Below are 21,808 nucleotides of genomic sequence, written 5' to 3'. Positions count from 1 at the left end.
AAGAGCGACTATCTTAGACTTTTGAAGCAAGTCACATGATGAAATTAACAGGTTTCATTCTATTATATAGAGTGCTTTAAAAACTGGTTTGCTGACTTAGCAAATGTTTCTTCTTCTTTGCAAACTGAACCAGAGTATTTCCAAAAACCATTCAGACTATGTAAAGGTTTCCTAAACATTATTAAAGGTTTCTGACCTTACCATTTGTGAAGGCTTTGGTGGGAATGGAAAAGTCTGGAAATGGTAACATCTGGTGCTCATAACAAAACAGAGGAATAGAGAAGAAGTGCTTGGTGGTACTCAGCAAATGACAGACTTGTTGCTGGGTATGTGTTTCTGACTCAAAAATACAGAATTGCAAAAATGTAGATGCCTGTCCAAAAAGAAGAGACTTGATGTGGCAGGGAACTGAAAATCTCTTCCATGGGAAAAATCAACTTTCTCCATGCTTGGATGCTGTGGCAAGAGGGCATATATAAATATAATGCAAGAAAATAATGTATTGATTTTACCACTAAATGTTATAATACATGCTCTGTTGTTCCAGGAAAGGTTAATTGTGTTGCCCAAAAAAGGAACATACTATTATGTTCTGAAAGTAATAGAAGTACATTTTAAAGTTATTACCCTAGGCTGTAACACAGCATAGGAGAAGCTAACTATTAACTTAACATACAACATGATGAGAAACAGGCGACAGTGCTTATTGGAGGGCCAGACTTTGTCAAATAGGGTTTAAAAGAATGTTTATTTGTTAATGTGCCAAAGGCACCACCAACTTGTCACCCACCTCTGGTTTCTAGAATACCAGTGAGCTTCCTTCATTTCTCCCCCTACTTGGAGTGGTAATAGCAGTTAATATGGAATAAAGCAGAGACTTCCAAGTAAACGAGGAATTTTGCAGTTCATCTTGCCATGGTGTGTGGCATATGAAGGCATGGACCCCAGGTGAGATCCTCCATTGTATACATAAATACTGGTTACATACAATCTCTAATCCAACCAAGTTCTGCCCTGGAATATGCCTACGTACAACTAAGCACCTTTGCAGCCAGGTCACACTCCACCAAGCTGTTTACTTCCTCCATGCTTATCTGAGGAGATCTTTTCTTCCCCAGTACTTAAGCTGCGGGAGGTTTTTGGCATGTCCCTCATTAGGAGGCTTTGGGCATGCCCCTCATTGTAGACAGGTGTGCAGACAATTAATTTGCAGGTGAGTTCAGAGAGCCAGATTTAGTGTTAGTTGTTTCCTCACTACATTTTAAGACATAATCACTCCGCAACCTGGCACCCAGACAATGAACAATCTTACAGTGGTGAATCACTGTTGCATGTCCCTCTGTGCACTTGATAAACCTCCACTGCATCCTGTGTTTGGCTGGTGCCACCACTCTGTGGTCATCCATTAGGCAAGACATCTAGTCAAATAAATCCACTATTTGTACCTCACGAAGAGAGAGGTACTTGTAGAAGGGAATTCATCTCAGCTTAGGTGCCTGGTTTAGGATCGGATGAATGACTCTCTAGCAAAATCTCCTCTTGACTACAGTCTCAGCAGCAAGTTTAGAACAATTAGCTTATTTTCAGATAGCTAAAAGTTTATGGCTTAGCTTAAGACTAAGATACCTAAATATAGGTGTTTGTGTACACACTATCTGCCTAAACTGCTTTTACGGTCAGGGCAGCTGGGGTCAATGCCATCAGTAGAGCCAAGGGAGGTGAGCATGCTCTGCCTCTACTGTGGGGTGGGTTGAATCCTTCTCCAGGTTTCTCTTATTGTAAAGATAAGGATTGGAAGGAAGAACTGATCAGTTCATGCATTTTAAACCAAAATTGAGATCACAGTGGTTTATTGGTTTGCTAAAAACATATAATCAGCAATCAATGAACTATACATTCAGGGTCAATATTAGCAATGTTACAAATAAACCATAACACCACAATAGGAGACACTTACACAAATTTAATATACCACTACAGACTTCTAAACACCCCTGTATAACCAATCCCCCAAATTCCAGTTTTTCAGCCCCATCCCCACTGAATCTTATGCAATCCTCAGGCCATGAGGGCCACAAACACAAACCTCATGGAAAGATGGGTTCCCCTGCTTCATAGCCCTTCTGATGGAGGTGTAGGTGCTCCAACTTCATGTGTACCTGTGCTGCAAGCCCACAATCCACTAACAGACACAAAGATGAGAAAGCCCCCATGAGTTCCCCTTTACATGCACCCCAGGTGAAGGTCCCTTACCCTTAGGGCTTGCTTCTGAGGTGTCTAAAAGACGTACATACATCCTGGGGTACCTGAAACATACTGGGAAGGCTAGTGGATATGACATGGGGCCTATGTGACATTCACACCATTCTGGGATAGCAGCTGGATGTCAGATAAGGTATCTCAAAATATCTCAGGTGACACTGGACGCAGATATCGAGACAGCTGAAACCAAGCTACATGTTCTTCTGTTCACTTCATACATGCATCAGCATCTGCTTTCCAATGGACTGTGATCAGTCTTAGAGGCTGAGTCTTGTGATCCCATGGAAATGTTCAGATTTCATGCTCTGCAGTCTGTGTCTACAGGCTTTCTGCTCTTGGAGATGTTTAATAGCTTTTTTTTCCTTCAGCTAGAGTTCCTTCTTCAATGAAGTAAAAAGGTAGCTTTGTAGGATCCATGCTCCAATCCCTCCATCACCTTTGTCATTAAGTACAACTTTCCTAAGAGCTGAGGAGGGAGTGATGGAGAGGCTGGAGATAAATCCAAGAGTGCAGGAAGCCTCTGAGTGCTGAGGCATGCTCTATTTTTGAGAAATTGTCAGGATGTTAATTGATTTGTATTTCAAGTAGATCAAAGCTGGCCAGCAATTAACCATTTCCAGGAATTACTGGCTGACCCCTGCAGTGTAATGCATAGGGAAGACATTTTCACTGCCAAGCCTGCTGTTTTATTCAGCATTTTGGGTAAGGAGTGCTGATTAACTAGACAGGGTCATATCTTGGCATCGGTACAACCGGTTTAACCATCACCTGCCCCTTCCTCTTGGGGTTCCCGTGTTAAGGAAAGCAGCATATGGGAAAGGGCATGTCACTATCACAAGGCTCTGCCAGGGTGGGATGGCACAGTGCTGCAAGAAGGCAGCATGCCCTGTCCTCCCTAAAGCAAAACCCAGTATGTCCTTCCAGTCACTGAGATGGATATTTTGTAAGAGCATCCACGTTGTGTGCTCATTCTTCACTTCCCCTCTTGCCTCCATCCCTTTGGCTTTCATTCCTCCCCTGACTCAGAGCCACCCATTTCTTCTGCATCTTTTCATCCATACTTCTTCAGGAACATTTACAGTTGCTTGGGGATTAGTGGTTGTCACTCAAGTGGGTACATGCTTATTGCAGATCCCTGCTGATATGGCTGGCAGAGGAACACTGCGGGTTTCTCAGGAGAAGAAGGGAGGAAGAAAGTCTCCTGCTTAAATAGATATGACCCCAAAGTGGGAATCTGGCTGTGTTTTACATTGATACTGAATGCTGTGGAATAGCTAAAACAGCCTCTTTTTCCTGTTCCTTTCCAGATGGGTTTGTTTCTGTAATGATCCTAGTAAAAAATACCATTTAAATCTTTTTCAACTAAAAAAAGACTCTTTAATGACATGGGAGTTTTGATGGAACTGTTTCCATTTTCATTCTGTCTAAAAAAAAAGCTAAAGCAAACTTCTAAAATTTGTGAGCAGAAATTTAAACACATGACAAAAGCACAATATTTTCAATGACATTTTTCTTTCTTGTCATGTAAAAAATATTTTATATGTGTATATGTATATACATATTTATATCTTCCCAAAGCTGCTCTCACAAAGAAATACAGAAGAAGCTTTCAGAAACACTGCCACTGATTTTTCTTTTTTCAAAACCGGTATGAGATAGTGCTCATGGGGACAGCTGATGCTGATCCTTCTTTCTCTGGGTCCCCAACAGGAGACGAAGGATGGTTGCAAAATTTACTGCATTAACCTATGAGGTCTGTGTGGAACATGTCTTGTCACTTAGTGCTGGAGTTTCCTAGGAACTCATGTGTTCTGGCATGCACTCACTGGTAGTGAATGGAAGAGGTAAACTAAGAAGAGGTCTTTTAGGAAGACAAGCAGTTCAAGGGCTGGTAGAATGCAGTGCTCAGCATTGGTACTTACAACATCTGCAACTAGTCTGCTGGTGGCATTGGAGCAAAAGTAAGGATTCGTCATGAACTGGCCTGTCTGGTACTTCTTTCATGTCCTGAACAACCCTGTCTCCATCCTTCTTCCTTCCCTTCTGCTCTCCCCATCTCTCCTCCAGAGCATCTCCCACGTACAGCCTTGCCTTTCCAGCTACAGAGTTCAGCCTCTTGGCTGAGTCCCCATAATCACAACTCAGAAATTGCAGTGTCCTTTTTTGTGCTCTTTATAAATTTCTCTCTTGATTAGTTACTCTTAAAGTTGCTGCAAATTGTGATTTCCCTGGCCCTTCACTTTGAGATGGATCTCTCTCCACCTTCCCTGGTTCCATCTTCTCCACTGTTTTAAAATCTTGCCTTCTTTTTTTTTTTTTTTTTTTTTTTTTGTGACGCCATGTTTTTTCTTGGTTTCATCAGCCATTTTTCTGATTGATCAGTCTCCTTTGCTGCTGTGTTATGTCCTCACCTGAATGCTTTTGGAGGTTTTCTGGAACTACTTCTTCCCATTATAAGGAATTGTGGGTTGCCATCTCTATAGCTATCATATTGTCCTCCTCCAAATGCCATCCTTTCTGACTGCCCACAGATGCTACAAACTCAAACATTAAGCCCATGCGCAACCACCAAATCCTATTGTCTTACTTCCCACTAATACCTCAGGGCATTCCATTTCATCTGTTCATCTGTTTAACCCACTTCTCTAGTGACCTGTGTTTTCTCTCCAGTAGCATATTTACATACTGCAATCAAGACCGCTCTCATGCTTCTCTCTAACAATTTAAATTGATCCAGCTCTTCAGAACATGGAGACAAAGGCATTTTCAGGAGTCATCCCATCACTTCATATGTAACTTCTACAGTCTCCTTAAATTCTAAGCAGCTGTAACACCAAAAAGTGCATGTTACACTCCAGCACTGCAGTTTGCATCACATCCTGGATTTCAGTGTCCTGCATGAAGAAGAAACATCTTCCCCACTTCTTCTCACCACTCTTCTGGTTTGGCAGCTAAAGATTGAATTAGCAAGCTTACAGTCATGGCATCATTTGGAGTACAGGGCGTGATTCCACTTGCACCTGAGCAGTTTCTTCATTATGAACGTGACAACCTTGCCAGAATTAGTGCTTTACAGAGTATAGTTTCTGCATGTTCCATAGAAGTCTAATCTGCTTTCTGTGTTCCCAGATTTTGCACCTTTCTGTGTTAAGACTCAATTATTTTTTTGTAAGCCCAGGTTAAAAAGTAAACCAGATTCCTTTGATGACTGACTGGTACTTTAATTTACTACTTTAATACTTTTTGCACGATTTAAATACTTGGTAGTTTTGTGGTATTTTAATAATTCATTTGATAATTTAATTGACTGACTGAATACTGCTTGGCCCAGAACAGAAGGAAATTTGTGAAGCATGTGTGATAAAGGTGCATCTTCCTGTTCCCTCCGATAACACAACAAAATTACTTAGGAGACGTTTATGTCTGTTCCGGACCATTATTGCCCATCTCCCAACCTCCTTCTGAAAACTGGCCTATCTTGGTTCTTGCTTTTCTCTTCTTCCTGACAGTCCTTCTTTAAAACCTCTTCATACAGTTCTTAGGGATGGATTTTTCTCTGGTGCCTTTATATACATATGTAATTTTTCTGTACCTCATTAACTTCTCATTTATATTGATTGCTATCTACTTTTCTTTTCCCCCCTCCATTTATTATGTAGGGCTATTTTATTTCCAGTTGCTGCCTTCCTTCCACTGCTGAACTAGGATGGCCTTGTGCCAAAGTTCTCAGCTTGACATCAGTCAGTCTGCCTAGATGCTGAGACTATTAGCCGCCATCCTGACCAATATTGCCTCCTTGTTTCTTGCTTTCTCCCTTTCCTCCCAGTCAGTCTGTCTGCCTCCAGCTGTCTCTTGTTTCCTACTTAGATGAAAAGCTCTTTAGCTGGAGATTTCTGTCTTTCTGTCTTTGTATAGTATCTACCAGGGCTTCATCCATTGCAAGAACTCAATAACCCTGAGCTATAGGTGGATGTTCACCAGTGGAAAAGCTGTAACTGCGTCAGAAAGTACCACACTTCAGCTCCAACACACGAAGTGACCGTGCAACCATGCCTAGATCATTTCAGCAGAGAGGAGAGCAGAGTAGCTGAAACCCCTGCTAAGGTGCTTTCAGTAACCCTGTTTCACTTTGCACTGAAATAGATCAGGACTGCTCACCTGGCCAGCTGACTTGCATCAGTCAAGCAGCGTGGTGAAGAACATTTTTATGGGCAATAATTTCACAAAATTTCTTTAAATATTGTATGAGCAAACGATTGGCTGCACACAATATTGGTCCAACAAAGGAAATTAGTTAAACCTGGATATAGGATACTGCTCCCTTTGGCCCAGGCTTTCTTTTATTGTTTTTCCTATGGAGAAAATGGGAGAAAGGAGGGTAAAAACACCTTCACACTCTGGTTGCGTTAGAAGCCACTCTGGTGATGTGAATACCTGTTTCCCTTTCTCTAAGTAACATACTCCCACATGTCATGATCAGTGTCTTTGACTAATGTAATTATTAAATACTCAAAAGTTGTACTTGTTTTTGTCAAAACAGATCAAAGTTAAGCTTTTATTAGTATCCATGCAATCAGTGTGGCTTTGATAATACACCAGTTACTACTTATTATTCAATTGATGTGAAGGGAATGAAACAAGAAGAGGGTTTGTGTGTGTGTAATGCTATTTTTCAATTAGGTTGCTTGTGTTTTCAGCATTAAATTGGATAAGTGAAAGATGGTGGATAGGACCCATCTGCCACGAAATTGCTAACATGTGGCCTTCTGTTGCTATCCTGCACTTGATCAGTGGTACAGAGTGTGTGCAGATTAATTCATTCAGGTCCCTCTGAGGTACACAGCCTGCCTAAGAACATATACCCTAACAAATAAGAACTCAATTGGTGAAAAGCACTTTGTGAAAATATTGAGTAATGCCACTAATTGCATAGAACAAACAAGAGTGGGATTCTTCCCCTCTCTCTTTCTGCTCCCCCCACTAGCACGGCTAGGATCCCATCTGAAAGAAAACCAACTCGCGTGCCCAGGCAGAGCCCTTCCCACACGTATCACTGAGGCTGAATGTGTAGATGTCATGGAGACAACAGACCAAATGCTTGGCAGTTTTAAGCTAAGTACTTGTGACCAAGACCCAGTTCAGCTCATCTGAGGTGACCTGCAGCTGCCCTTTCTTTGGGGGCCTTCAGGCTCAACTCTACTCTTAGGGCACCTGCTGAATGAAAGCAAATCCCAGCATACCCTCATATCAGAGGCACAGCCGAGGCTGGCCAAGAAAAGCAGTCTCAACCTGGAGACCCTATAGTCACCTGCATGGGGAGCCAAGCCTGAATGTGTGTATGCTGCCCCCAGCTCATGAAAATGACCTGCACTTGTTAAATGACCTGTCTCTGAGCTTTCCAAAGGAAAAAACTTTTTTTTTTTTTTATTTTATTTATTTTAGAGGAAATTTTTGTCTCCTTTTGAAATGGAAAATGATAAAATGTTCCAGGTGACCAAAGTCCATTTCTCTCTAGTTTAAGATAAATAACTTAGATCTTTTCTTCTTTTTCAGGATGGTTATATTTTCAAAGGCTCATACACTGTTTCCCTTCCAGCCCTAATCTGCAACATCTTCTTTATGCCTCCTCTGTTTCAGTCCCAGTCTCACCTCACAGAGCCTCTCCAGCTCACGCAGGCTTTTCCATGTCTAGCAGAAGGGGATAGTCAGGGCATCCTAATACCAGTCCACAGACCATCTAGGGAGTCAGAGAGTCTGGGATTGCAACAAAGTAGATGCAGATGAGCTCCAAGATGCCTCCAAGTTGTCAAATGTAGGTAGAAGGCTAATAGTGGAGATGGACACATTTAAAACAGCTAGTAGGCTCACTGGAAGTTGTAGCAACTATTCTGAACTACTTGTCCTTCAGACATCAGACAAAAATATTAGCAGGTATTCAAATTTCTACGATGTTCCCATTCTCCAATATTTTATCAAGGCACAACATCCACTTGCAAGGTGATGAAGACCAGGCTTCTAAATCCTACAGGACTGAGTATATCACAGTATTTACTCTCTAGAGTGCAGAGAACAAATATTTCCACTTGCCAAAGTACTGTTCTAAATCATCTTTCTCATTTTGTGTCTGTTTGGGTAGCACATCACAGCTTGTTTCTCTAGACTCATCATTGCTTTCATAGCCTTGATGAGACTTATGATTGTTTAATACACCAGATCTTTGGGTAAACCCAATGGTACTATCTGAGGCTTTCATTAGGGATGTTACAACTAAAAATAGCAGACATGCTCAGAAGGAGTGGTGATCAACTGTATCCCTTGCTACACTGAATAATCCTCTTGTTTTACGTTTTTCTCAAAACGTGTTTTAAATGTGGTGGTTTGTTACAGCATTTTACTCTAATGGAACATTCATAGCCTTTGTCTCTCCTTTTGTCATGCTTAAATTTAAAGGAGCAACAGAAGCATTGAGCAGCAGCAAGACCTGAGTTAAGAATGCCATCCTCTACAAAGAAAAATCACAGATTAAGTTGCTTCCAGGGAGAACTATTTACTATTCAGCCTTCAAATAAAAAAAGACAATGGATAGTATCCCTTAGCAACCCTGAGAAAAACCTTGATTTATACCAAGAAATAAGCAGTTAAGTTTTATTAGATACAATCACGTAACTCCTCAAATCAGAGGTAATTCAAAGCTGCTAAGGCACAGAATAGTGTATTTGAGCCCTCCTTAAAGCTCTGTGGTTCTATTTAGGCATCTTTGCAAAATGAGCTGTGTCAAAACTTGTAAAATGTGAAATTCACCCAAGGTGACAGCAGTCCTCTGCAGCAATCCGGCTCTTGGGAATTTGCTGGGCACTTTCCCTTTCTCCTCTTCTCCCCAGGCACTTGCAGGAGTTACTCTGCTGCAGAGGTGAGCAAACCCAGAGTTTGGGCCATTTAAGAGTAGGACTGCACATGCCTGAAAGAGACAGGGACTTTGAGGTCTCATCCACTCCTCAGTTGCTCTATCACAGCCTTGTTCTCTACCCTGAGAATATCAGAGGTTTAGGGACCAATACCACTGTTTCCTCCCAAACCAGCTCACCTTTCAGCACAGCAGGACTGAAAATTTATGCACAGAAAATCACCAGGTCTGACCCTTTCTCCTGCAAACTTATTTCTGCTCTCAGGATATTCTTCATAGTAGAAAGAAATGGCATTATTATTATCCTTATACATTTGTTTTGGTTTTCTCTTGACATTTCAAAGTTGGGTAATTGGGTCTGCAGAAGGTACCATGGGAGCTAGTGGAATAGCCCTGTGAATGTATTTTGGTTATCTGTGATCATTGTGAAATTGCTTTCTATCAGCACCTGCAATACAACACGTAGGATGGATAGAATGGAACAAATTAATTGGATTTTATTTTTATATTAAACAGGAAATGCTTGTGAGTGGAATCGCAGAGAAAAATGTCAAAGTTTAATTGCTTTCTGCATTTTTGCACACACACACACACCCCTACACAGAAACAGCTGGCACAGATTTCCTTCATATCTTCAGGCTTCCAGTGCTCTTCCTATGCTCTTCCCATTTCTGGAAACCTTGGCTGGTGGCCTGCAGTCTTCCAACCCCCCCAGCACAGCAAGCTCTCACACCAGCATTGCAGGCAGATGAATAAATGCCCTGTTACCTTCTGGACACCCAAGAGCAAGGCTTTACATGACTAAGCCAGAAGTTTATTTATAGGCGTAACTAAACCCAGAGGAATGGTTTCCTTGTGTGTGTGGCAGTCACCATAATATTTCTCTTTATCAAAATACAGATATATGTAAAAGCAAATGTAGTTTTTAAAAAAACAAAGTAGATTGCATTTTTATACACTCTTTAAAACCAGAAATGAAGAGAGTTTGAACAGTTCCCATCCTTGCTCTTACCTTGCTCACATAAGCCAACAAGCTTCCAGACCAAGGAGCTCTATATAGCCCTGACTGTGTCTGGAAAAACTGCTTTTCATATTGACCCTGTCCTCAATTAACATATGAAACCATCTTGGGTAGCGAAAGACTTTCCATACCAATGACCCAAGTGGTTTTATGAGTGTTTAGCAGGCACCAGCCTTCCAATTCTAATGTAGGACTGTTTGCTTCCAGTACTGACTTACGCTGTTCCCTGAATGCCTGTTTATTAGAGGATGTGAGAATGATGGGACATACAGACATCTGTGTTAACCTCACTGTGTTCCTATCTGAGGCTGCCTTAATTAAATTTGGGAGCCTGATAATTTCTCCATGGACCAGTTTGCAGCACAGACAGCAAGTTCTCTGCTGAGATAATGAAACTGTTATAATCTGTAGGATACATTTTCCTCGGCAGTATATTTTATACTCAGGGTTATAAAAAAAGCAGAAAAGGCTTGAGTTTTTACCATTTTTCAGTCTAGATGGTAACCAGCATTTTTTCAGCTCCCTGGGAATTCCCTCCATGCCATTGACAACATGGTGAATCATGGTGCTCTGCCACATCTCCGATGCTCGAACATGTTGAAGTTCACAGTAATTTGTAACAGATTGCACTGTAGAGCCCTCTAAAAGTCAACATGATATATTTGTTATCAGTAGCTGGTGCTTTTGTTTTTCTCAGTGAGAACAATGAGCAGACAGCAATCCTGCTGCGCTGAGATGGGGCTGGAGAATAACATGCCTCAGCCTCCATCCTCATAGCCCAGTTTGAAGAGCAGGCTAATGCTGTTCTCAGCATTCATCTGATATTTGCTGGGAGGTGCTAAGGGACGTATTATCTTTATTTATTGAGGCCCTCATCATGACTTGGATCACTCCTTAACAAGGTCACCATAATCACATTGCAATCAGGCTGCCCTTTCCCTTCTCAGTCCTGTAATTAGTGTTTGCCCTTGTAACTGGAAGATTAACCACATGACCTATTATTAACCTCTCTTCACCTATTATGGTCTTAGGTGTTTCTTTTTAATGCAGACACTGTTGAAACAGGGGCTGTTTTAATTACATTCTATTAACATGGGACAGATTTTCAAACATGTGAGGAATGTGCTGCTTATAGATGTAATGATAACTACAAGTATCAGAAAGTGTAACTGTTGCATAATTAGAGAGTAACTCCAGTGCACAACACACGGTTCTCACTTGGTACTCACTAAAATCGAAGTGGCTCCACAGTACAAATTGGTATACATAGGCAAATACATTCTCTGCCCCATGGAGTCCCATTCCAGGGCAGTCCAGTCCTGATGCTTATAGTCAAGTGCCAGATTTGAGACCCCTGTATACTCATCCTGGGTGGTTGTGTGCCCCTCTGTTGGGACACCTTCACACATTGCCCCAGTGCTTGTTCTGCACCTTCACCTAGGCCTGGAGTTGTTCAGAGACCACCTGGTCTGTCCAAGGGCAAGATGCAAAGGTAACAAAATGCAAGAAGGATACTGGTATCTGCAACTGTATTAGAGTTGTGAAAATTATTACAGTTATTACAATCTATTAATGGCTCTGAATTCACAGCCTCCTGAGATTACTTATCCTGTGAATCGAATTGAACAAAGGCTGAGTAACTATTTCAAACAGAGCACTAGTGACCAATGGACTGCATCATTATTTTGGGACTAAGGGTTCTGAGCCAGCAGGACTTCCATACGGCTGTGGGTAGTCCCTTGATTTCAGGGTTAAAGAGGTTAAAAGAGAAGTGACTTTATAAATGCTTTTGAGGCTACAGTCCTCCTCAAAACAATACTTGATGTTTACTCACAGTTAAAACAATCAAAGTGAGTTGTATAAATGTTATTCTGAATTATAAAGCCAGTTTGGATGGTTCTTTGGGAATGTGTTCTCATACCTTTCTGGAAGCTGCTGAAATGTCAGTTAACCTCTCCAGTGTTACGGCCATGCCCTGCAACACTGCAGGGATGTGCATATGTAAACACACACCTTTCCTGGTGCCTATACTGTGCATCAGATCTCCTAATGCCTGGTCATCAGGTCAGAACAGTGCTTCTCCTCAGAAGCATCCCATACTCCTAGTTTTACTGAAATGGATAGAAAAGAAGTGTGTGGATATGGAGTATACCTGGTTGAATATGGAGTCCACACTAACTGCTGGGGAGTGTAGAAGGAAGCTGGTAGCAGCACCTAATAGCTTGTTACCAGCTTCTGTTGGTTGACACACAGTATTGTACCAAATATTTCCTCCTCTTGGATTAACAGCCATCTGATGCTTTATTTTTCCTTTTCATTCATGGTGCCGCAATTAGACTGTACATAGGACACAAGATGTCTCGCCAATGATTATGTCCAAACTGACTGACTGAAAACTTCTGGCTGGTGAGGATGCCCTGTCTGCATCTGTGCCTGCTCCCACCAGGGCCTCACCTGGACACCCATTTGCCTCGCAGTTTGGATGCAGACTGTGAAAAATCTGGGAGCAAACACTCCTGACCACTACTCTGCACTAGTCCTGGAAGTCAAGAAGGATGCACGATTTCACTCTGTAAAATCCATCAGGCACAGCGGAGCTACTGGAGTTTCTTACTGTGCCTCTAGTTCAGCGGCGAAATGACTCATATATGTGTATCGGGTTCCATTTGCTGTTTTTGTGTTTACCCTGTGCCTATCTACTGATCCATCCTAAGCCAGCCAAGGACTCGATTTAACACCTACCCAACTCAGAGAGAGTCTTTCCCTTTGGACTGGGGCCCAAGAGCACAGATGTTCAGGCTCATCCTCCATGAACTCCCTGCAAGCCACAAAGGATCAGATGGCAAAGTCTCTCTCCACGTGACAGGACTGTTCACTGAAGTCATGGCCCCAGTACAGCCAACAGACATGGGGAACATGTGCAGAGGTAGAGGTGTCACAGAGCTGCAGGCACCACCACTCTGTACTCAAATCTTGCTGCCATGAAGGGAAGCCCTGGATCTCCAGAGCTGTAATTTAACCAACCACCAACACCCAAGGGCTCCCAGTGCTGCCAGTGGTCTTGGACTTTGACACACAGGATATAATTATGGGGGTAGCTGCAGCAGACATATCAATGGAGGTTGAATTTGGAAATATCCTCCCCAAAAAAAGCAAAATGAAAAATGACACTGACCAGCTTGATGGGATGCCATCTTTTCACCTCTGTTAACACAAAGCAACAAAATAAAGAGGTATTTTAATCTAACAGCTTCATAGGAACTAAAAATCCCTAAATGACTTTGCATTTGTTGTCAAAATTATCCCTATAAACTGATCTCATAAATCCAGGACTCTAAGAAAATACCTATAACACTTTATGTTTCACCTCTATTACAATTTTCTATAATCACAAGAGAAAAAATATAAAGATGTCTAAAACTCACCAACAAGTGGAAACAAGGATTTTTATGATTTATAGTGTAATCTCCCTTCCTCAGCTTTTTGGGATATCAGAAGTGATAGTTTAATCACACATCTATCTATGTCAAGAAATAAAGGAAAGACACATGTTATACAAAGGGGAATTAAATGCAAGCAGCAACTCTGTGTGGTCTGGTGATTGGAAGAAAATCATCCATGTTTGCAGATAATTGAAATTTACTTACCATAGGATGCTTCTAAAAATATTTCATTTTCTACTTAATTTGGCTGCAGTGAGTCTGAAATGTACTAATTGAGTCTCATTTTTCATCTGCACGCAAGTCTGTGAATGTTGTCACTTTCCAATCTACAAGGCCAAGGAAATACCTTCCAAGGGGATCTGACAGTGTAGCTGAGACATCTTTATGGTTATAATTTTGCTGCTTCTGTTTCAGGCCAGTTAAGTGTTGTGTCAGGATACAGGCATTCTTTTAGGCTGTTGTGAAATACAGATCATAAACTGAGAAATTACTAGTTTCTCCAGTCCTCTATTTCCCAGTTTCTTGCTACAAAAGGGGTATTGCTGGAGAAAATACCTTGAGTTCCCATGGTCCGACCAAACCCAGAAAGGTCGTTATAACCACTGAGGCTTAAGAGTAATTTTTTGGGCTGTTTTACTTTAGGAAAGGATATTATCACTGCAAAGGTTGTCTTATGTTTACCCTTTGCAGCTGCTACACCCAGAGTCTGGGAGATCATTTCATTTTCCAGTTAGAAAGCAAAGAAGAAGTCAAATGTTGTATATCTAGCTCATTGCACACTGTGAGCTGCCATCAGTGTGTCGTAATGAATGTGAGCATATTGAGGCCACTGGTCCCTAGCAAGAAATTCCTGGCCATCCAAAAGTACTCTAAATACAGGGTTCTTTTAATCTAGCTGTTGTCTCATTGATGTATTTGTTTTCACTCCTTGCTCCTAAATATTTCCTGTATTACAATATCGTAGGCACTAGCCTATAGGTGATTTTAACACATTGCTTGCAAAGAAAAGACAACATCCTTAGTAACAGTAAAGCTGGGCTGTAATAAGTTGTGATTAGCACCATTTGATTCTAACCATTTTTTTTCCTTGAGCTGTCAAATAAAGACAATAATCCTTTGATGTATGGCGATACCAGGATTCTGTGTCAATCTGCAGCACCAATAACTACTCATGTCCTGTGACATTCAAGTTAAGCTGCCATTCACCTAGATTGGCATTGTTTCAGGTATAAGTCACCCAATAGCATACCTTTTCACTGTAAAGTGATGTGGTGACCAACCCTCCCATATAGCTGCTTACTATCAAGCAGCCTAAAGCATTTGACAAGAGCTGTATGTGACAAAAAGACAATACAGAGATGCCTGTATGCTTCTTGTCAGTGCACTTCCTAATGCCTTGCTTGATGTCAAGGAGAAAAGATATATATTACTTTGTTTGCAACCTCAAAAGCATGCAGGAATGACACTTCCACCAACAAAAGCAAACTTACTGGGTTTTCTTTGGCAATATTCCGGTTTAAGTCTGGTGGGCATGGGGTGGGGAGGGAAGACATCCCTTGACTTTTTTCTCCATATGAAGATTTATTCTCAGAACACAGTCTACCTTGGGACTATCAACTCACTTACAAGCCATTTCTTGATTCAGATATACCAAACCATTTCCTAGACGTACTTGGAAATGTTTGGCTCCTATTTAAGCCAAGCAGATTTTGCTCAAAGTGTCCTTTTTCCCCCATCTAGGCACAGTTCTTGGCTTTGACATGTTTGGTTAACATCTCCAGGACTGTCATGTGCAGGTGTAGAGCTCCCAGACAGCTTCACTGCCTGCAGCGTGTTTCACCCATCACCAATGATCCTGTTCTTTCTGGGAAAATTTGGACCTGCTAGACATTTGATGTGCAATCGGTTTGGGTATGGAGGGAGTGATCCATCCTAGGAGTGCTACATTCACTGTTATACATACATTTGGGCTTAGGAAATCCATGACAAATATGGCCCCATTAGGAAATGTGGTGCTATGCATTCAGGTTTCATAGTGCGGAGACTGGTAACTTTTGATATGTGAAGTGTAACTAATGGTTCCAAAATTATGAAGGAAAGGCAATGTATTTTATTCCACTTAGTCCTCCTCCACACCTGAATTTATAAGGAATCTGAGACACAGCATTTAAGACTTTATAGAAGTGGGATCAGTCTTAAAGGAGTAGAGACTGCAAAGGTCTTAACAGATATTAAAGCTACTTTAGTAATAAGAAAAAGCAAATGAAAAAAACAAGTTCTAGGAAAAGGGGAAGACAAATAGAATATGAAGAGGATGCAAGAGAAATTGGAGGGAGGAAGAATAAAACCTGAAAAAAATAATTGCTAATAACCTTCCTCCCTTTCAACACACTCTCCCAGGATATATGAGATATAAACAAAGCTCACAGAGGCCAATGTAACATCTGCATTGCTCTCAGTCATTCTGTTGTGTCCTCTGATGTAAGGGACCTGTTCATCACTAGTGAAGGAAACCATTTAACCATCTGATAATCTCCCATCTTGTGTCCAGTCCCACTGACTTCAGAAAATTTGAAAGCATTGGCCAGAAGTCCATGGAACTGCATGCTTCCTCGACCATGTCTTTGGCTGAGAGTGCTTTGACAAAATAGTTATGGTCATTATATGAAGGTGAAAGTCATCATCAAATCCGGACTCTCCCAGAGGTAGGAATTATGAAGAAGATGTTCAAACCAGAAGGTTCTTCATAACAACAAGGAGAAGCAGAGGGAGAAGAGAGAGTGCCCCAGATGTAGGAGAGGCCCCGGGAAAAAAAAAGGGCCCGGGTGAGGAGAGGATGACTGGAAGAGAAGCCAGAACATGGAGAGAATCCAGACAAAGCAGAGGCAAGAAGCAAGTTGGGCTGGCCTGAAGAGGCTGAAGAAACAGCACAGACAGTAGATGAACTCTCAAACCATGTGGGGGATTGTTGGCCGCGCCGGGGAAAGGCACGGGACCTACTTATTGAAGTTAACCTGGCATGGGATGGTAAAAGCCTTGTTGCAGCTGGCTAGTTTTGATAGTGCTGCGACAGCCAACCAGCTGTAAAAATACTGTTTAAGTCTCTCTGAAATACTTGATACCTTTATTTGCTTGTGGAGAACCTAGAGAAACCTTTGGATCCACCCATACAGAAACATGTACCCAGGTTTGATCCCTGCCCAGGAGGAATACAAGGAGGTACCAAGACTGAATCCTGGAGTAGAGAGAGGGGAGGGGAGGTGAGGGGAAAGGGAGGCAGCAAGGGGAGACAGAGGGAGAAGGGGAGGGAGAGGTGAAGGGGGAGGGAGAGGGGGAGGTGAAGGGAGAGGGAGAGGATGCCCATGGAGAAGACCTTGCCTATCACCTGCTTGTGCACCTGAAACAGAAAAAAAGGGCAGAGGCGAGAGCACCCCTGTGATGTGCCCTGGCGCACATGATGCTGCGCTCTGGCACATGTGACATAACAGGTGAGTCACAATGGGGTGTGGTGGAGGGTGTGAGGCGGGGCAGCAGGCAGTGCTGCCCCAGTACGGCCTGGGCCAGCGGGGAGTGCACATGCAGCGAGGAGACTAGGCTGGATAAGGGCCCGGGCAGAAACGCGGGCCCTCAGGGAAGGGGTCTGACCCTGTGCAGAGGGCCTGGTGCTCAGAGGAATGCTGAGCAGGGCAGGGCAGGCCATAGCTCTGCCAGCACCAGGGCTGGGCACCGGTCTTGCCGCCTCCCAGCTCCCTCGCCCCCTCTCCTGCCTGCCCCCAGATCCCTGTTGCTCCTGACCCCACTGCCCCCGCCCAGCCCCACTGAGCCCCCTCCTCTACCCTCTCCTGCACGCTCCATAGCGCTGGCTGCAGTGTTGTCCTTGATTGTGCCGGGCGTCATCCAGATGCCACTTGCACAGGGCAGCTGCTCCAGGAGATGCCTCGGATGATGGAGCAGAGGACCCAGCAGCTGAGCGAGGTGGTCAGGGGAGCCATGCTCTCCACTGACTTCCAGCAGTGCCTGTCCTGGGACTTTGCTCAAGGCCTGGTCCTGCTCTTTTGTCTCTGCTGGCTCTTCTGGAAAATGAGCCGTGAGACGGGAAGCAGCAGCAAGCATGGCATCTCCGGAAGCCTGCAGGAGGAGGAGGAGCCATTAGATACGGACAGATTTCTGTATAAGTACCCGTCGAGCAGGCAAATACCCATTGTGGTGAAAGAGCTGGTGGACAACCTTCTCTGTGTTTGCCAAATGCTCTCTGGCAATGGCTTCGTGCCGCGGCTGCAGTCAGCTATGGAGGACGGCACCTTCCCAGAAGGCGAGGATGCCCATCTTGTCTATCGCTTGTTTGTGCCCCTCGAGCCGCCCCCCGGGCACTCCTTCCACCTCGAGCTGGGCACCAAAAGGGACATGCCGGTGAGGAACTCCTGCCTGCATGTGGAACTGGAGTGCATGTGCACACAGGAGTATGAGATGCAGGGCATGCTCTGCTTCCTCCACCAGCCTGAGGACCTGCTGATGAACAGGCAGGAAGCCAGCCTCCTAGAAACCTTCTGCACTGGCTCATACCTCGACGTGCGGAAGACTGCCTTCTGGCTCCAGCAGTTGATGATGATAGCCGGCGTTGTTGTGCCTCGGTTGGACAAATGGAGGCTCACGGTGCTGCCCTCATCACGCTTCTGCAAGATCAAGCTGACCAACGTCCTCGAGAGACCCCTCACCATTGAGCTGGTCTTGGCAGTGCAGCGAGGCAACTCAGACGCTTTTGTGAGCCTGGAGTAGGCAGAGGCCAGTGTCACCAGCAGTGCCGCGAATGGGCATCTGGTGCCCTTTCTGTTGGCTTGGGCATACATATTCCACCCTACTCAATAAAGTCCTTAGGGAATTGAGCACTCTGGTGTATTTTCTGTAGGATTCTAAAATTTAACTTTTAGATGTCTCTGAAAAGGCTAGATTCCAGCCGTGATGAGCATCGGGCTGAAGCCTGCTCTGGTCTGACAGCGCCCTTCAACCCTCTGCACCAGTGCTGCTGGCACCTGCCATGACAGAGATGCAGGCCCCACTACTACTGGAAAAAGTGCTCCTCGGAAGCCGGCAGTGGGGAATACCAGCCTGCGACAAAACATCAGACGTCTGAAACACAATTATTCATGCTTTGACCACCTTTGGTATTTCCCTGCATGTTTGTAAAGGACAGCTGCCCAAAGACTAGAAATGCAACACGGCCTTAGTGCAACATCCTGGCCTCAAGGGACCGATGGAAAACCCACGGGAACTTCTGCACTGCTGCCTTGCTGGATTTTGACTCAGGAAGCAAGGCTTTCCCCCACCGCCACTCTCCCAGGCAGTCGCTGCTGCGACTTCCAGTCCGCACCGGCGGGGAGAAGCTGGGTGCGCTCCGTGGAAGGCCATTCTGCGAGCTGACCGTCTCAGAGCTCCTTCACAGCCCTGCCGGGCTCGGTGTAAGGCTGCCCGGCCATTTAACCGAGCCCGGGAGCTGTGGGCCAGACAAGGAGCAAACAGCCACGCGGAAGCAGGCATCGGCGGGGGTCCAGAAGTGGGTGCCTCCTTTTGGGGGTCATCTCCAGACACGACCCTGCCCCTGCCCGCCCCTGCCCCAGCCCGCCTCAGCCTCAGCGCGCCAACGCGGCTGCCGCGTGCGCCCCTCAGAACCGCAAGTGCCGCTGTCAGGGAAACGCGCTCCCGGACGCTCTATAAAAGACCGCGGCCCCGGGCACTGAGGCGATCCGGGGACTCCACCACCGACGGGCTACGGAACTAGGGACTGGCGGGCCGCCGCCGCTGGGTCCGTGCTGGTGACTGTCTCTTGCAGCTCTATCCCTGTTGCTCGCTAGGTTTCCTCCTTTCCTAGACTTCCAAGTACTGGCCTGAAGAGAGCAGAACATGCTCTCTGTGGAAAGGGTTTCCCTGACATTGTGCACACTGGTCCCTGTGCACAGGTGTCCCCAAAGAGCGTGATAGCCACCTCTCTACATGGATTTAGAGAAAGCAGCCTTGCCCCATGAACTCGGCATGGCCAAGGGCCCAGAGCAACCCACTGTGCTGCCTGTCACTCGTGCCAAAAGGAAGCTGTAATGAAAACAAGTGGCTTTCAACAAAGCCTTTGCGTTCACTTGGAAATAATGAGAACAAACACAAAGCAGCCAAGGAGTCCTTCTCAGGCTGTGTGTTGCTGCTCCCTGTGGTCACACTGTCACCAGTCTCCCCTAGAATGCTTGTTCTGGGTCCTTGCTTGCCTGCTCCACTGGGTTTCCCTGCAGATTCACGGTATTAAACATCCCCTCTTACCAGCACTGATAACAAGCCACGAGTTGTGCCCCCTTTTTAGCAGTAAGAGGAAGCCACTTGCATTGGTCTTTGAGCATCAGAGATACTAATCTGAGGGCGCTCTTGCTGTTTGCCATGCTTTGAGGTGATTTTTCTAAAATTGTTCTGATTATTCATAAGCCATGCGCTCACAGCTTTTGCATGCAGTAGTTTATTTCTTCTGCTTAACAGAAGCTGATGCTTTACATAGAGAAAGGCCTTTTTTAGTGAATCATGCAGAGCACTGAAGACACAATTTGCTGGTGAGAAATCCTGGAGTTAATGTGACCTGACAACAGAAAATTTTGTTCTTCATGTCTAGTTCCCAAAGACTTGCCAACAGGAAAGCTACAATTTATGACTAGTGTCACTGCAATCCAGTTTTTTGAAGGGAAAAAAAAAAAAGATTGTTGATTTACATAGAAAACTCTAATTTATGTATTATCAAAGGATGGTGTTCCTGAGCTGGAAGAAGTTCCGACCTGCACAGAGAGAGCACTTCCCAGACCTATGGCACTATTTCAGTTACAAAGAAAGGAGTGACATGAGCAGGCTGTAATTTCCCTGCAGAACTTGTGTGGGAGTTCAGCTGCATGCATGCATGTGTGTGTGTGAGAAAGAGAAAGGGATAAGCCGAGAAAGGAAGAAACTTTCTGCATTATGCATTAATTTTAGTGTATGTAGGCAGAGTACATGCCAGAATTTTCTCTCTTGGGAGCCTAGAGTTAGGCCTTAGTTTTGTGTTGAGGTACTTATGTAGAAGCGCTCCAAATGCATTCCCAGTGTGCCAACTGCCTGCTACTTCAATTATGGTCATATTAAAACACAGCATTCATGGTTCTGAATGACTTGGGGTAGTAGGAGCATGTATTGCAGTTGTTCACCCTGAATTTCACCAAACTCCTTTTTTTCTGACTCCTCCTTTCTGTTGCTACCAGAAAACTTGCAGCCCAGTAAAACCAGGAAACAATCGATCTTTTACCCCTCAACAATTCAGAAGATATATTTGGTTTACTTGATACTAGCCAAGAAAAGGAATCTTATGAGGGCATCAGCTCCCTTAACACCTCAAGCCTGGCTCTTTCCCCATATAGGATAGGGCAGTTTAGACTTGGTCGCTACCTTCTCTTGATAAAGCAGTTATTCCTGAGAAGTACTGAGCACCACCTAGCAGAGAGGAAGCCCACTGATACCCTCTCTACTCATCTCTTCTGGCTGTAAAACTTGAGGCAGCAAGGAGAAACCCACAGAGGAATGAGACATACTTTTGGTAGGTGACAATGGCTTACGTTGGCTTCTGACAGGACTGAGTTCAGCACTCAGTCTAATTGGGCTCATAAAATCCCAATGGTGGTGGGGTTTGCAGAAGTGCTCTTGTTCTCATTCAGGAGCTGTGAGGTTTCCAGAGCTGCCAGCATTTAGTGGGATCTGGCTCTGAAGGTGGGTGCTCAGAAATACTGAGAATTAGACATCTTTCATTGAAAAGCCCACATGTTGCTTCAGAAACTGAGTGCTGGGGCCAGGGACTACCATTGCTATCTGGGCAGGGGTCCCACTGGCCAGCTCCAGCTTTCATGTGTCCAAGCGGCAGCTTGTGCTCCAACTCTCCTCTGCTGCTCTGACACACCGAGCACTCCCAAACCCTCCTGCCAAGCCCCATTTAATGTACAAGAGACTTGACTTTTATGAAAATTGTCATAATTTTATCCACAAGCTCTAAAGTTAAAAAAAAAAAAAAAAGCCCCATCCAAAGCTTTCAGCCTGACAGCTTCTCCTGAAATGACAGATCCTCCATGTGCCACATATCTAACACCCCAGGTGTATCTTTATACATCTCTTGTCACCTCCTCTCAAGCT

At 44.3% G+C, this 21,808-nt stretch overlaps 1 protein-coding gene across 1 annotated transcript in view; it reads left to right on the top strand.

Moving 5' to 3' along the window:
• Positions 1 to 1,169: 1,169 nt before the first annotated feature.
• LOC308067141 (inositol 1,4,5-trisphosphate receptor-interacting protein-like 1) overlaps positions 1,170 to 21,808 on the top strand; it is a 36,092-nt gene continuing 15,453 nt past the window's right edge. The window contains exon 1 of the mRNA XM_080395473.1: positions 1,170 to 19,479. Within this exon, the coding sequence (XP_080251599.1) occupies positions 17,564 to 18,406 (843 nt within the window). The 5' untranslated portion in view covers positions 1,170 to 17,563 and the 3' untranslated portion in view covers positions 18,407 to 19,479. The remainder of the gene's footprint in view (positions 19,480 to 21,808) is intronic.

The sequence above is a fragment of the Falco punctatus genome (genome assembly GCF_963210335.1).
Source record: "Falco punctatus genome assembly, chromosome: 7".
Classification (NCBI taxonomy): Eukaryota; Metazoa; Chordata; class Aves; order Falconiformes; family Falconidae; genus Falco; species Falco punctatus.
This window is presented reverse-complemented; position numbering and strand designations above follow the sequence as displayed.